A 17,068-nucleotide genomic window follows, 5' to 3' on the forward strand; every position below is an offset into this window, starting at 1 on the left:
TTTAGCTGCTCCTCATACAGCTCCTCCTCTGAACCCTTCACCAACTTCATGGCCCTCCTCTGGACACTCTCTAGTAGCTTTATATCCTTAATGTACTGTGGCACCCAAACCTGCACACAGCACTCGAGGTGAGGCCGCACCAGCACAGAGCAGAGCACCCCTGGGCACTGTTGGCCCTTTTGGCTGCCAGGGCACACTGTTGGCTCATGATCAGCTTGCCATTGACCAGAACCCCCAGGTCCCTCCCTGTGGGGCTGCTCTCCAGCCTCTCATTCCCCAGTCTGTCTGTACATCCAGGGTTGCTGTGCCCCAGGAGGAAAATCCGGCACTTGCCCTTGCTAAGCTTCATATGGTTGGTGATTGCCCAGCTCTCCAGTCTGTCCAGATCCCTCTGCAGGGCCTCTCTGCCCTCAAGAGTGTCAACAGCTCCTCCCAGTTTTGTGTCATCAGCAAAATTAATTAACATTCCTTCCAGTCCTGCATCCAAGTAATTTATGAAGGCATTAAAGAGTACCGGCCCCAAGGTGGATCCTGCAGAACGCCACTAGTGACCGGCTGCCAGCCTGATGGAACCCCATTTACTATGACCCTTTGAGCCTGACCCATCAGCCAGTTGCTCACCCACTGCATTATGTGTCTATCCAGCTGTATGCTGGACATTTTATCCAGGACGATACTGTGAGAAACAGTATCAAAAGCTTTACTGAAGTCCAAAAACATTACATCAACTGGCTTCCCTTGGTCAGCTAGGTGGGTAAGCTTGTCTTAGAAAGAAATTAAGTTTGTTAGGCAGGAATTTCCCCTCATGAACCCGTGCTGGCTGGGACCCATGACTGCATTGTCTTTCAGGTATTTTTCAATAACTCCCATAATAATCTTCTCCATAATTTTGCCAGGAACAGACAAGACACTGACAGGCCTGTAGTTACCAGGGTCATCCCTGTTGCCCTTCTTGAACACTGGGACAACATTTGCCAGCTTCCAGTCAAGTGGGACCTCTCCAAATTCCCCAGGAGCATTTAAAAATCACTGAGAGAGGTCTTGCTATGATATCAGCCAGCTCTTTAAGTACCCTCAGATGAATCCCATCACGCCCCACTGACTTACAGGGAGCAGCTGGAGCAGCAAGGCCCACACAGGTTCAGCACTGATTGGGAGTTTATCATTCCCACAGTCATTTTCATGCTGGTTTGCTTAGAAACAAGCTTGAAAATTAATTTTAGGCACCAGAATCACAAACCATTACATGCTTTACAAGTCGGAGGGGGAAGGGGACCGTACTGAAAATAAAAACATTAGCAAAGCAGAATTTGCTTAACATTAACAAAGCCGATAAAGCAGCAACAAAACACAGTACAGGGCATCGTAAGAAAAGTAACAAATTGTCTACCAGAAGCCCAACAATCACAGTTCTAAATCACTTGCAGATATGGAAAAGTAACTGACACCCAAGTCAATACACACAACCTTATATAACGCTTCTGGAAAGCTTTTTCACCCTCAGAGTTACAATGAAACGCCCAACCGTGCATTATTCTTGGGTGGTATCAGCGGAACAGTACTGACTGGGGATCAAAGAGGACCTCAGGTGGCAGAAAGTGGCAGCTGCAGGTTATATAACTTCTTTCAAACCACTCCTCATTAAGTAATTCAGCTCATTTTAATTGCCCTGTCCCATGGACTCATACTGTGCTCCTTGTTTAAGTAAAAGCGTTTGTTTTGTTACACTTGCTCTGGGCATGTATGACTTCTGAGGGTCCTTTTTTAACACACTGCAAACGGATGTAATTTTACATACATGACAAAAAAACATGTTTCAGGGCTGTTTGTAGCTCATATCTAGTTCCTTAAATTGGATTTCTAGTTTTTTTCAGCTTCAGTTTGAAATTGTTTTTTTAAAATCTGCTTAGTTCATAATTAGGTAGCTCTAAGAAGCCAAGCTTAAGAGAGCAGCTCAGAATTTCCACCTGAACTCTGGAGGTGCATCAAAACAACCAGCACCTCTGTCTGGGGCCACAAAGCTCCCTCACCACTTCCTGAGTCCTTTTTCAGTGAGACATGTGGGAGCTGGTCACCTGCACACCTACGCTGTACCCGACTTGTTTCAGTAACATCAACTCCAGTTAAAAAACAAAGGGTGTGCCCAAATTTTGTTTAGTAAGATGTAGCTGCAGCACCCTTTTTTAAAAATGGGACTTTCTTAGCCCAGGAGGCTTGAACTGCAGCTCCCAGCTTTCAGAGTGCTCTGTGACAACACCAGAGCCACTGCTCCTGAAGCTGAGCTTACAACACACATAGAAATGCCTGAGGCAAGGCCCCAAAGCAGGAATATATATGTAGGAGGAGCCTTGAGTCTCCACCCTGCTGAACAATCCAGTACAATTACTCTCAGAAGTTGCTCTCTTATATGTTACCTAGAGTCCTTCTTTCTTATTCCGAGGTACACACTGGTAGGCTCCTGATACACTGCTGTCTCTTACTCTATATTCCTAGAAACTTTAACTGACCTGCACAGAATGTCAGAGTGGATGGAATTAGGAGTACAACAGAATACACAGTATTTAGAAATCAGAGATATATATAATCTAGACCTTTTACTGCCAGGAAGAGCTCAAACCTTTAGAAAATAATGTCTATTTCATACATTTTATCTTTTCATGCTGCCTCTGAACGCGTAGTTACAGATATCCACAAACTTTGTTTCATAACATACTACCTTATGAAAGCTGAGATTAAGAGAATATGATTAGAAAACAGCAAGATTAGTCACACGCCCCTGCAGCAGGACCTGTTCTAGCACATTTCTTTCATCGTTTGAAATACAGTGATTGCAACTGAGAAAGGTACTGCACATTTTTCTAAACCAGATAGAGGTGGATTAGATCAATGGGCAAATTCAAGGACAAACAAGGTGTAGTTTTAGCTTCCCAATTCTAACCACAGTAGCAGAAGCAGTATACAAACGGTTCATGGTCATTCTGATAAAATAATGCAAATGTCAACAAATACTTGCTATTCATTACATTCGCATACAGTGTTTTCTGATATTAGGCATTATTGAGGTATGGATCCACCAACATCAAATTACACAAGATACTGGGAAGAAGAGAATATTCAAACTCCAGATTTTGTCAATGTCTACATGAACTCTTCTTATAGGATGAACATTTCTAAATCCTGTGAAAATCCATTCAAGTGTGCTCACAGACTTTGAAGACAACACACAGAGATGATATATGGTCTGATCTGTTATGCAAGTCACGCTTTGGTGTCCGACTTCTTGAAAAATACCCTGATTCTATTTTTAACTATTAAAAAAATCAGGGGTTTTCAAGTTTTTTGTATCATTTCCTGCATCTCACATGAATAAACTGCTCACATTACAAGGGATTTGCAGAGTCAGCCTGTGGAGAATGTTAGGTAATGTGGCAAGATAATGTTATGTTTTGTACAGGCTATGGAAAAGCAAACCTGTGGCTTGATGTGTGTCAGGGCTAGCATGAAAGCATGCTGCAAAGTGAGGATATTCAGAGCCACTGTGCAATGTTGGAGAGACAGGGGCTACTGCTGTTTGCAGAAGAAAACTGCTGAAAGTGAAAGAAAGTCCCTTCCATCACTCCGAAACCTAATTTATCCTGTCCTGCTGAAGAGTCATACAGAGAACAAGCTCAGAGGATTTCAAATCCTTCCTAAAGGATATCTAAACTGGTATGTTTAATTATAATTCCTTGGGCTTGTAAAGACAAGCACAGCACCTCTAAGTGAGAAGTAAATTAGTTCAACAATAGATGGTTAATTGTAACTAACAAAGTCAGGCTTTCTAATACTGTCTGAGATGAAGTTGTGGTGGCTATATATTCCTCAAGTGCCTTTCAAATATCCTCCGTCCACAAAGATCAGTGAAGTGTTTCACTCTCAATAACACAGTCCTAAAAATAAGGGAAGAACAGGACAAAGTGACAGGCTTGGTGATGGCAGCAGTTACCTGACTCCATAGAACAAGAACCGCTGGGTAAAGACACATCCTGTATTTGCTTGCATACAGAAACAATAAAATTGAGTATGCTGAAGCTGTTCTCAAAAGCACATGGTGGAGAATGAGAGACGAAAAAACCCACCTCTTTCCTGCAACGTGTCCTATTCTTTTCAGTAACAGTATGTTTTGGTATTACCAGAAAGACACACAGTACTAAATAATAGCACAAATGTGGTTTCCAAGATGAGAGGGTCATTTAAATAAACCATCTAAAATGTTTCTCACAAGCACAAAACATTTTTGTCCCACACTGAAGAGGTCCTCATTTTTTAAGGGAAGCTCTGCACATATACTGAAGGATCAGGAGTTAAATATGCAAGACATTGCCAAGAGACCCTGAGAAAACACTGTGCATTGTGTTATATGTGTGTTACATAGTAGGTAGTTCACTGCCTAGGCCAAAAAAAAGCCTCACTTCTATTTCGTCCCACTAAAAAGTGTAGTGCTAGCAAACGAACAATGCATTTTTTTTTCTTTTATTACAGTTCATTTTAAATAAAGCCTTGTCATGTCAAGCATGATTTTTTTTAAAAAATTCTTCTGCGGTGTGTTAACTGTCTCATAACAATAACTATTCCGAGGTACTTTACTCTTCCCTTTGTAAAAGCATTGCAGTGTCTAATGCCTTGTTAAAAATAGAAGTCTGTAAAAGTCACAGTCTTTTCGCCAATATTATGAACACCAATCATCTGCAAATTGTTCTAATAAAACTCATTTAAGAATCAAATGTGGAATAGCAGCCGATGTAAATACTGTTTCAGTAAGTAAAAAATGTGCACGCATCAAACACGTAGTTACTGCATATCTCCCAATGAAGAAACATGCTAGTCCCATTCCTATTTTGAAAAACCAAAAGCCAACCTTTTTATTGCAATAGCAGCAGGACTACAAGGTGTGGCATGTATCAACAGGTTACCTACACTACCGCGTTATTTTGCTTTCCTCAGTCATCCTCAGGAAGTCAGCTGAAACTTCTTGCTCACGATTGTTCCAGTGAGCTCCTAGGAGAGGAAAGGGGTCATACCCAGACCTTGAAGAAAAGGTCGATAGACAACATTCAACTCTGAAACAGCAAAATATAGGATACCTTCAAAAAAGTTGGAGTTATTGCCAAAGCAAATTCCCACCCTTGCTTTGCTGCGTACAAAGCAGGTATCTGGCCTGGGTAGACACTGGTTTATCAAAATGCATGAGTCTTCCCTCTCTCACAGTGATGACAACTCATTAAAGAAAAAGAGTCACCAGCTATTACACAGACATTCACAGTGTTATGCAGCATGGGAGCTGCTCACCCTTAAACAGTGTAGTCTTTTTGGCTGCTGATTCAGTTTCAAGCAACAAACTCTCCCTGTTGGTCCCAACGGTATGTTATTTTCTCATTCTAGTTTGTCCGTTTAAAGTATTTGGGAGTGCTCATATGAAAGTGATGAATACGCTCATAATTATGTCCATCTCTGTAAGATCCAAACCTAAGAAAAATATTCAATAAAGCAAAACCATTACAACATGATTTAATCCATGCAATTAAATCATACACGTACTACAGTATAATTAACACTTCTTCTGAATGTTCTAGATAATTTCAGACACAGGCCACAACCCTTCTTACATATAATTCATAATCTATGTATGCTATCTAACTAGAGGTCTCTAAGTATAATGGAGACATTTAATTACCCTGATTGGATTAAAGCCATGGACACTACAAACGGAACTCCAGCTGACAAAGGTGAGCAGTGTTTTTACCTAGTTAAATCCTATGCTCTTGAAGTTTTTTCTACTGACTTCAGTGGAGATATAATTTAACCCCCCCAGTATCCAAATACTCAACCCTGTTGTTAACATTGCACATTTTACTTTTGAAAATTATGGTGAAAATTGTAATTATTGATGCCATATATAAATCTGAAAGTTTTGACTGCTGACTATTATGGTAGATAGATTTGCAAAAGTGAACTGTACTCCTTATTCAAAATATCAGTGCTAAATAGCATTTAAAAGCAGTGCCATTGTACTTCAAAATAACTATAGCTAATTGAAAAAAGTTAAACTTATTCCTAATGGGTATAATATTTTCTGCTTACAGGCAGACATAAAAGTAATCAGGGCAAGAAAAATATTCTGCGCTGAAATCAACTGAGAAAAATATGAGTGTGAATGCTAACTTTAGGCAAGTTTGATCATGTGGAAAAGACTGGGCAAACTCCTGCTTAGACAGGAGGCCAGTGACTGAGTGGTAGATAAAAAGTGAGTAAGCTCAACTGTTAGGCATATGTAAGAACTTAATATATTCTGTATTATGCATGTTAGAAGTAGTAAATATGGCACTGCTGGAAATTGTCTCTCTGTGGCAACATCTATCTCAAACTTCATGACTCTTCCACTGATATTCAATGTAGAATAAATACCTTTCTCCATATTTCTCTTTCTTATGCAATGCCAGTGAAAAAATGACAGCATTGTAGAAATAAATAACTTTTTATGTAAAAACCTAGCCCTTTTTTCTTCTTGACAATTATAACATACTGCCTCAGGCATTATCCTTAATTTTTGCTCCAGTTATATCCTATGTTTTAAAATGCTTATGCAAGAAGTATTTAACCTATACATGATATTTTGTGTTCTAAGTAACAGTACATTAAGACTGTGATCCTCAAAAGTGCTGAGAAACATGGGAGATCTCTTATCTATGAAGTGAGTCACCACATCACTTGGTAAATACCCCTACCAAACAATCTTAGAAATTAATCACCTGGGTGAAATAAGCATTACCTTCAATTTATGCTATGACACAGCAGACTGGTTTTCCCAAGGCACATGCCAAGTGAGTAAGAAAAATGGAATTACAAAACAGAAGTTCTTGCCTCCTTATCTGCTGCTCAGTTCAGTACTGACCAGTGCCTCCCACTTTAAGAACAGTTTTGTTCCTAGACTTCTACAAGATGTCATGTGCATCATCCCTTTCATTTCTTATGAGATACACTGACCTGGGATTGAAATGGATGTCCTCAGGAACTTGGCTGGGATCAGTGACAATTCTGTCATTGTCAACATAGCTATCCAAGTGATCTGGGATCCTAAATTTGGCCATCTGGACTTCTGAATCACTTAAACCAGCATGAGATATGCGGGCATAGCCCAACCTATCAGATACACGGAGAGTTAGTTTGAAGAAATAACTCAAGGCAATTTCACCAGATTCTTAATCATGTCTCTTTTTTCTAAGAGTTGTTATTTAACCTATCAACATAACTTTCCATTTCTTCACCTTAAAGTGCTCTATAAACACGAGCGCTGTAACACAATGTCACAAGTAGAAAACACGAGAAAGCCTAAGTCTTTGACAACAAAAATAAGTTCTAGATGTAGAAACTTATTTTTTAAATTACAGTTTTAGTATACGCATACTGGTATAAGCTCACCAATTCTTTTCACTGAAGAGATTTTGACATTCAAGAAAGGAACTCAAGCATAATGGAACGAGTAATGAGAAAAATTAGATTGCAAATGGGAGTTTTGTTGCCTTTTTTTTTTTTTTCTCAATACTGTTACTTAAGACAGCTATCTAGTTTACTGGTTTTACTCCTGAGAACACTGCAGAATTTGCAATTTATTCAGAATAAGCTGAATTCCATTCTGGTACATACACCACCAAGAGAATGATCTACAAGCAATGTGGTATTAAAAGATATGGAGTGCATAGGTCCCAGCAGAGGAAAGTGCTTCAATATGGGCTTACACAATTAAAGTTTCCACTAAATCCAGCATAAAGCTTGGCTGGATTAGATCAGCATTTTGCTTCAACAAACCCTACAATCATAGTTCAAAATTTGATCTTCTGTGTCACATACAAATTAGGGCTTAGCCTTCATGTTTTAGAATGAAGCTGTAAAGCCAGAGCTTTGGAAAAAAACTAGGTTTATGTTACCAAAGCAGATTAGATCTGAAGGCTTTTGACACAGGATGAAACCTGTAACACCGTCTTTGTAAATTACATTCAGAAATACACCAGTTCATCCTGAGATTGATGTTTCACATTACTTCATGATATATCTACCTGTCCATACATAATTGTTTAGGGATATAAGACTCTGCCACAATAACCTACAGAAGGGTGTAAAACTGATTGACATAAAGATATTTAAAACCAATGAATAAATGATCCACTTTAACATACCTTATTACGCCGCGATACATAATATAGCTACACCATCTGTCATGATCTGTACTGTCAATATCCTATGAGTGAAAGGAAAAAAAAAAAAAATCAAACAAATAAGGCAAGCTTTCCTCATGGGTAGGCTTTAAGTCAGTAACAGAGCCAATGTGTAAACCTGCTGCAGAAAAACGTTTTGCCTAAAACATTGCAGTAAGGTAGAAAGGAAAAAAAACACTGTTACGCACAGACAAATCCAGCAACTTTTTGACATCTCCTGACAGAAAACCAAACTGCAGAAGTCAGTTTTAAAACAAAAGAATCACAGTATTAGAGGTTGGAAGGGACGTCTGGAGGTCACCCACTGCCGCCCCCATGCTCAAAGTAACTTCGAGCAGGTTGCTCAGGGTCTTATGCAGCCAACTTTTGCATATCTCCAAGGACAGAGATTTCACAACTTCTCTGGGCCCCTGTTCTAATGCTTGACAACCCTAACTGCGATTATTTATTTATTTTCTTCTGCTACTTAACTGACGTTTCCCTTGTGGCAACTGCTGTCCATTGCCTCTTGTAACTCCACCTTCTCTATAACATGTCAGGTAGCTGAAGACTGTATTTGAAAACGTGAATGTATTTTCTTATACGTCTAAGTTACCAAATTGAAATATTAAGCTGAATGTTTCAAATACATATTACCTCTAACTGTTAGAAGAAGCAGTATTTTTACATTACCTGGACATTTCCATTTTCTATCAATTCAGTATAATCTCTGGATCCAGGAGCTGAAGTGATATATCCTAGAAATACAACTTGCTTAGAGCTAGTCTTCAATAGGTTTGAAACAGCTATAGCCTGGAGTTTTCTGTCCAAGTCCTCTCTGAAAGAAGTGGAAAAGACTTAAACATATATACATTTTAGCACAGAATCTTTGTGCAATAAAATAGTAAACAAACAAATCTGACGCCTTTTTATCGCTCAGCATTAGAGAGTATGAAAGTTTACAGAAAGCTCACTGATTCAAAATGATCACTATGCTTGACAAAAGCCACGTGGTCATGGTAGGTGTAATTAAGGTTCTCCTTCTTACCATTATAGGAAAAACTTTTTCTATTACAGCTTTGATTTTAATACTGATCTCATCACTAGAAAATGTGAAAGTGCATGCTTTGGTTGTCTGAGGCTTTATCTCTGCCTGCACTTGAAATTTAATTGTGCTAGTGCAGAATGGTGCGTAACAAAGAGCTCACATGCTAACAAAATTTTTATGATGGACAGATCATGGTTAATACAGTCTTAAAGTTTGGGTCACATAACTTATGAAATATAACTTAAGAGCTATGTCATCCCACTAGCACTGCTTAATTACATTTGGCAGGTATTCTGCATCTCTTTAACAAGATTTACACAACAGTTCCAACATGACCAAAAGCAATAGCATAAGTGGAGCCTGGTAAAATATGGTGTTGGATCCCATTCCCTGCCTTTGGATTTGTCATAACATAATGTAAAGATAGTTCTCCTTCTATGATTTTTCATGTCAATAGCTTTAAACAGTTGTGCAAAGCGTGTTCTCTTCTATATCTTGGTAGACTGGGCTAAATACCATTGAAACAGGGAGCTGATTTTGGAATCTGTAATCCCAAAAGACAACAAGAATCTAAATGCTGCTGTGCTTTCTAAATAGCAGTACTCCTGACTGAAGCAAATGCATTAGGGAGAAAGAGCACACAAACAGGAGACAAAAAACGCCTGCCATTTAAATAGAGGCCTGACCTACGTATACGTGACGTTGCCTGCTCAGCGAGCTGCTCTTTCCAGAATTACACCTCTCCAGAAGATGGTTTTCTTTTAAAATGACAGAGACATTGCTATATTCCCACATTTTAGAAAGTCTTTTAAAAAATTCCTAGTTATTCAGTTTATGTCATCCTAAGCAGCAGATGAAAAAAAGATTTAAAACAAGCAGTTGTACGTGCCATTTAATTACAAATTCATTCACTTCAAAACAGTCTAACTGGAACTCATTTCCCATGTCTCCTATTTCCTCCTTCATCTTTATCTCATCTCTTTGTGAGGGGGGAATACAGTGCTATTTTCTTCTACTGCAACAATCTTTCTTGGAGAGGTAAGTCTCCTCATCTGTATGAGGCAGAAAATGGAATTCCTTTCTAGAGTTCAGATTGGGAGTGTTTTCTGGCAACTACATGTGTTTAGTAAAAGGGAAATCTATAAACAATTTGCATGCTTGGAGTGCAGCTTCTACGCAGGGGAAGGAAATCGGGAAGCTCAGTATGGGATAATGAGAGTACCTACTGCTTTCTGAGCAGCTTCTTTTTGTATTATAATCTGTACCCAATCCATAAATTTGCCTCTCCATGAATCACAGCAAATATAAAAAGAAGTCCAAATCTTACTGTATTACCACAAACGTGCTAGATATTGCAGAAAATAAAACAGAAAATACAGCTACACAGAGCACCACAAAACTATCCCTTATTAATATTCATTACACATAAATAATTAAGACATTGTTTTAAAGTAAAGAACTGAAATCTTTTCCATCACGTATTTGAGTTATTGATATAATTCTTCCTTTCAGAATCCAGAGATTAGATTTCATATTTCCAGTTTTACATAGCGAGAAGATCACTGAATGGGTATTTTTGTTGCTGTTTCAACACTGTCACAGAATCATTTAGGCTGGAAAAGACCTTTAAGATTAGAGTCCAACCATTACCCCAACACTTCCAAATCCACCATGAAACCATATCCTTAAGTGCCACATCTACATGTCTTTCAAATACCTCCAAGGATGGTGACTCAACCCCTTCCCCGGGCAGCCTGTTCCAATCCTTGACAACCCTTTCAGTAAAGACATTTTTCCTACTATCCAGTCTGAACATCCCCTGGCGCAACTTGAAGCCGTTTCCTCTCGTCCTGCTGCTTGTTACTTGGGAGAAGAGACCGATCCCCACCTCGCTACAACCTCCTTTCAGGTGGTTGTAGAGATTGATAAGGTCTCCCCTCAGCCTCCTCTTCTCCAGACTAAACACCACCAACTCCCTCAGCCGCTCCTCATAAGACTTGTTCTCCAGACCCTTCACCAGCTTCACTGCTTTTCTGTCCTTTCTTGGAGGCTTCAGAATTGTTACTTTTTATTTTAATACATATCCATTGTCCATTAATGCTATATATCTGTAACTATCTGCAGTCATTATGGAATATAACAAACCTATTCCACATGCAGAAAGTCAGAAGTATGCTATCCTGCACTGAGATGGATGTATAGCCCTATTACTTGTGGTTTTGCAGAACTATATATTTATATCTCTAGTAAGTCAGATATTAGGCTCAGCCAAGTTTTGCATGATACATCTGTCCCTTTTAAGAAATGCTTCAAAATTTTAAACCAGTAACTATGTCACAGTATTTCCTCCAATATGCCTTGTTAGAACTAGTGTTACAGCAGCAGATTTTAAAGGGTACAAAAGAATTCCCAGAAGTTCACAAATTACAGTCATGTTACCCAACTTTGAACAACATATTTAACAATAAATAAAATACCCACTCTTCATTTCCAAAGTGGGCAACAACAAAATCAACCAGTTTCCCTGTGAAGTTGACAGTCATGGAGATGGCAGGTGCAATCTCTCCTTCTGGCGACGGAAGAAGGTGATGGGTAGATTTTACAATTGGATACCTTGATAGTGCCATAATCCTACATGAGAAGAGGGAAACAGTTACATTTTGTAGTTCACAAGTATCACAACTGTGAACTAAGCGGATAAATGTGATCAGAAGACTAATGGTCACTGAACTCAAACCATCAGACCAGAACACAAACCATCTCTAGCAGATTTTTCTGAATTTAGAAAGATTTCCTCTAAAATATTATTTAAGTACGTCTAAAAACATCAAGTTCATTCCTACACTAAGTACTACCTTTCCATATATATGAATTTTTAAACTGAGCCTTTCCAAATCTGCATCCTCAGACAAAACAGAATTTTATACTGCCAGTAATTAAAATATATTTTTTTAGAAGCAGAAGCAGGTAGAGATACATATTTAAAGTGGGAGATATCTCAATCTTTCAGCTGCTGTTTGGAGTCAACCTTAAAACCATTTTGCATCAGGTTTTTCAAAATGCTTCATGAAGAAAATTTCAGAGAATTACTTTTCTGCCCCATTCTGCATCACTTAAAGACCCAGGCTCTGGAAGAGGAAAGTTACTAAATTTCCCTCACATATGGCAAGAACTAAGTAGCCATTGCAACATCACTAGGAATTTCCATCTGCCATAGAGACCTCCATATCCCCCTGGAAAAAAAAGCCACATCATCAGCCACTATTTTCCAGAGGGCAAAGATATTCAAAGGTACGCAACTGGTAGCTGGTCAAGCATTAAAGTAAATCAGACTCAAAAAATCTGGTCAAATAAACATGTGCTATTCCATGCCCATTTCCCACTATACAGCCCCAGATGGATTTAATGAATTAAAAACTTCTAATAACTCTAGGTGCAGTCACATTTTCCAACTGCTGTCACATTTTTAGGTCTGAAATCTAAAGTTCTCATAGGCCAGAACAAAATATTGAGAAAAGCTAACCAGGTATAGTACTCAGAATGCTGGACTTCCAAATCTGTACGTTAAGAGGCAGGATGCTATTCTCTGTGCCACCAAAGCCAAAATAGCTTACAGGGGCAGGCACCAAAACCTGGTCACGTTTAAGGATGAGAAAACTCCATCTGCATTGTACTGTAATGCTAAGGAATCAAAGCGTGTTCTTAAAGACAAGATCCAACATGTGACTACGGTGCTTATTATTCCATTTATTCTTTCCCCAAGTTCTACTGGAGTTAGTATTGGGTAGTGTATTTATATTTATTTACTGTCACTGTGCAAGTAAAAATGACTCACCCCCAAGTGTGATCTCTTGTGCTTGGACCAAAATCTGTGTAAAATCCTAGTCTTTCTCCTAGCCACATTGTTGGGTCATTGTTCCCAATGAATGGTTTAGAGGCATCACTCTCTATAATGGTGATAAAATCTGCACCTAAAATGAAGAAGAAAAAAGAAAATATTTCCAAATTTATACCTGTGACATATAAATGGGATTTATAAATGACTATGTAATGTCGTCATTTCCCTTTTGATTACACAGGGATGGACATAAGACCTTCAGGAGTCAATCAGGGCAAATTTTAATGCTGGCAACAAAGTCATGCCCAAATTTTCAGTCACTGTAGGCTGCATAGCCTGTGATGGAGAGATGTTTAGTGTTTAGAGGACACAGCTCCTCCCTGGTGCATAACAAGACACATGTGGCACTGCACAGTACAGCTGGCCTGCACATACCTAATGCGGATCATTTCAAAAGCATTAGACATAATATGCATAAACAGATTAAGAGCACAGTAGTGAGTCTACTACCTTCAACCTGATGAGCAAGTGCTGCACGACACATCTGCACTTACCTTCACTTACCAAATCCTATTCTGCTCCAAAGGGTCCTGTGCAAGAGGGAGCAGGTTGCTGCTGCCAAAACAGTAAATCAGCCCATAGCAACATAGCATCAGCCCCCAGGCATGGTAACAAAAGGGTTCCCAGCTCTAGTGAATTGTTGATCATCCACAACCACCTCACTTTCTCAGGGCACTGTGGTCCCACCCTGTTTACGTGCCGAGTTGTGGTTTTGTCAGGGGAACACGACAGGGTCCCCTATATCTTTGCTGCAGGATACAGGAAGAACTGTGCACTCCATCAAAGAACTGGCAGCTAAGAAAGAACTGCCCGTGCCTGAAGGAAGGTGGGAGTCTGCAAGCTGGCCGCAGGCTGGCTGAACCACCCAGGCTCACCTTAAGCAGCAGGTCGGTACGGCTGCAGCAGCAGCAAGTGCTCCCTTCTTGCTGAGATTATGCCCCCCTTGGAGTGCTCCCCTCCTCAAGAAGGCAGACCAAGTCACCGCTTCATCTGCAGCCCTTCTATAAGGAATTAAGACTGCTCCATCCCACACCCCTATTGACACATAAGACTTTTTGCCTTTGAAATGTCTTACTAAGCACTACGAAAGCAATGTTAGCAGGGAAAATGGTAGCTCAGAGTACTTTTAAGTGGATTCCCAGATTTTTGCTTACATCATTAGCATACATGCTGGCTGCAGAAGCAATGACTGACACCATTGGGAGGGGCTGATGTTGGTTCCCTTCAGGGCAGACAGGAGTTTCAGTCACAAAAGCCATTACATGTTGCTTCTTCACTATTCCAACAGAGGTAATATGAGCTTAAGGAATGCATGCCACCACATCTTTAAAGATAACACCTATGCTGAAGAAGTTAGCCACTCTTTCCTCTGTGGCTCTCTAAATCAGCTACTTTTCTTTCGCAAACAAATCATTTAAGAATCTCCATCTTAACTCTGAATGCATTAATACATTTCCTGGAAATGTTAATGTGGTATTTTATATAACGCTATACATGTAACATAAAACTCCAGAATACTGTTTCTAGCAATCAGGAATTAACATTTTTTTCATTTATATTTTGGAATTTGCTGCCTTTTTGACTTACCAGGTGCTTCTTTCAGAAGTGATACTTCATTACCACAAAGAAATGCTCAATGAACATAACCACATAAGTCACTTTTTCTAATATTTGTGAATTTAAACCATAGGTACCAGAAATAAATGCATTCATTACAGTTAATAAATAAATATGCAAAGATTAAATAAATACTCAGACATAACCCATGAGCTATGGAATCACAAAGGTACAAGAATGCCCCAAATTTCAATTCATCAAATGTCCCAGTTGTTTTCTCATGTCACTAGGCAGCCTGCAGAGCTCAGCCCACTGAACCTTTGGTCACAGGACAACGGAGTGAATCAGCCTGTTCCCTCTTCACTAACTCCTGAGCATCTCTGCCACAAAAGGCGGTTGGACAAGATGATCTCCAGAGGTCCCTTCCAACCCCTACCATTCTGTGATTCTGTGAAAATCAAGGCTTGCACAGCAGCACCTGTGCCAGTGCCTTCCCATTGTGTCACTGTACTCCCCAAAGTACATTCAAGCCATAGGAGGAGAGGAGAACAAAGGCTGGAATGACACAGATGCTTCCTAATCTCCTGAGCTGCTTTAAATCTTAAAGTCCCAGTTTTCCCTATCTCATGGGTATCACAGAAAACACCTACATACAAGCACCGCTGGTCAATTCCTTTCAATGCACCCTGCAGCAGCACTAATCTTTGGTCCAAATTCTTCACCTCCTATAGCTAATTTTCCAGCCAAAACCCTGTCCATGAGTAACAGGTTAGAGACCCTTCTTTGCAGTGAAATCATGACAACTCAACCAAGCTACAATCACTACTTTTCTTTCATATGTTGCTCTGACTCAGTGATGGAAACAGACTTGTCTGCTTCTCCTCTGTACACCTTGTTTGGGGCATTTTAATTTCAGGCCCTTTAGGAATTATATAATGCTTCACAGCTAAAAATAAAAAACACAGAGAAGTTACAAAATATTAAATTTGATCTTAAAGGATATTTATCATTATCTCATTTACACAAAGAATTTCTCTATAGACAAGTAACCCATCATCAATAGGAGAAAAAAATCCAAATAATAACAAAAAGTGTTTCCTCCAACCAAAAATCCCTTTAAAACATAATTTTAAAAGATCATCGCGTCTACAAATGGATTTTTCACAGAAGTGATTGTGTTGGAACAGCTCACAAATTCAGGAGAAAGCCACTAGACACAGGTCCTTGTGCTAATGCAAGAATGGACTGAGTAACCCAGCTGGTGTTCTTGCTTCTGTCTCTTCAGATGAACCCTCTCAAATATAAATGAAGTGGAAAAATAGTTACCTGTCTGATTAAGCAAATCAGCTGATCCTTCCAAATTAGACCATCCTTCATTGTCATATGCAAATCTAAAAGGCCAGATCATAGCAGAGAAGTCTCTTTTTGGAACCTCCAAAAAAAAAAAAGTCCAGTACAATTTGACTTTCATGTATTATATCTTTGCAGTCAACAACATGAGATACATGGTGCCATAAAAGACACGCAAGAGAAGATGTTTTAACCAACATATTTACCTAAGAAAGCTGTCAGGATTACAAAAGATTTTAGCCATTTTTGAGAAAAATCTGCTATTAACAAGAGGAGAAAAGTCATCCTAGTTAAAATGAATTTGTACAAGTAACAATAAATAAATGAACGTGAAAGAAACTACGAATTTTTTCATCTTTCTAAGAGGAACGACCCACTTTTTTTTCACACTCTAAGGTACTACAAACCTGGATGAGTTCTAAAAAGAAAGCCAGCTGTGTATGTCTGTGCGCGTGCGTGAACACACAGGTGAGTGTGCGCACATACACAATTTCTGCTTAGCTCTTATCACCTTTTCTGCATCTTTTCCTGCATTTGTCATCAGTGATTTCTCTAACAAAAAAAAAAATACCAGCAGGAATACATATCAATATAAATACATATCATATAAATATAGAAGCATAGAATTCCTTCAGCTGGAAGGAACCTCAGGAGGTTATCTATTTAAACTTCCCCTACATAAGATCAGGCTGCTAATAGGATTGTCCAGTCAAGTTTTGAATAAAATTAAAATAAACTCATTTATAAAAGTAACATCCAAATTGAATATATGAGGCAAGCATCTCTCGGTTTCTCAGCATATTTTTTTCTTCAGAGCAGCACTACAAATCTCCAAAGATGCAGGCATTTCCTGCGTTCAACAGGAATTTACACATTAAACTTTTTGCATCTTAATTTCTGCATTATTGTTGCTGAATACTTGGATACTGGTACAAACACTTCTTCAGCACCAAGCAACCCACCTAAGATCTCACACATGCATTT

The 17,068-nt window shown here is 39.2% G+C and overlaps 2 protein-coding genes across 5 annotated transcripts in view; both read right to left on the minus strand.

The window, feature by feature from the left end:
- Positions 1 to 17,068, minus strand: part of DCUN1D4 (defective in cullin neddylation 1 domain containing 4) — a 201,164-nt gene that overhangs the window by 41,835 nt on the left and 142,261 nt on the right. The window lies entirely within an intron of this gene.
- Positions 1,234 to 17,068, minus strand: part of CWH43 (cell wall biogenesis 43 C-terminal homolog) — a 32,216-nt gene continuing 16,381 nt past the window's right edge. For both annotated transcript variants that reach the window (XM_075091505.1, XM_075091504.1), the window contains 7 exons: positions 16,061 to 16,166; positions 13,115 to 13,250; positions 11,761 to 11,910; positions 8,925 to 9,069; positions 8,214 to 8,275; positions 7,024 to 7,179; positions 1,234 to 5,505 (listed from right to left, as the gene is read on the minus strand). In XM_075091505.1, coding sequence (XP_074947606.1) covers positions 5,418 to 5,505; positions 7,024 to 7,179; positions 8,214 to 8,275; positions 8,925 to 9,069; positions 11,761 to 11,910; positions 13,115 to 13,250; positions 16,061 to 16,166 — 843 coding nt within the window. In that variant the 3' untranslated portion in view covers positions 1,234 to 5,417. The remainder of the gene's footprint in view (positions 5,506 to 7,023; positions 7,180 to 8,213; positions 8,276 to 8,924; positions 9,070 to 11,760; positions 11,911 to 13,114; positions 13,251 to 16,060; positions 16,167 to 17,068) is intronic.

This window comes from Phalacrocorax aristotelis, chromosome 4 (assembly GCF_949628215.1).
Source record: "Phalacrocorax aristotelis chromosome 4, bGulAri2.1, whole genome shotgun sequence".
NCBI lineage: Eukaryota > Metazoa > Chordata > Aves > Suliformes > Phalacrocoracidae > Phalacrocorax > Phalacrocorax aristotelis.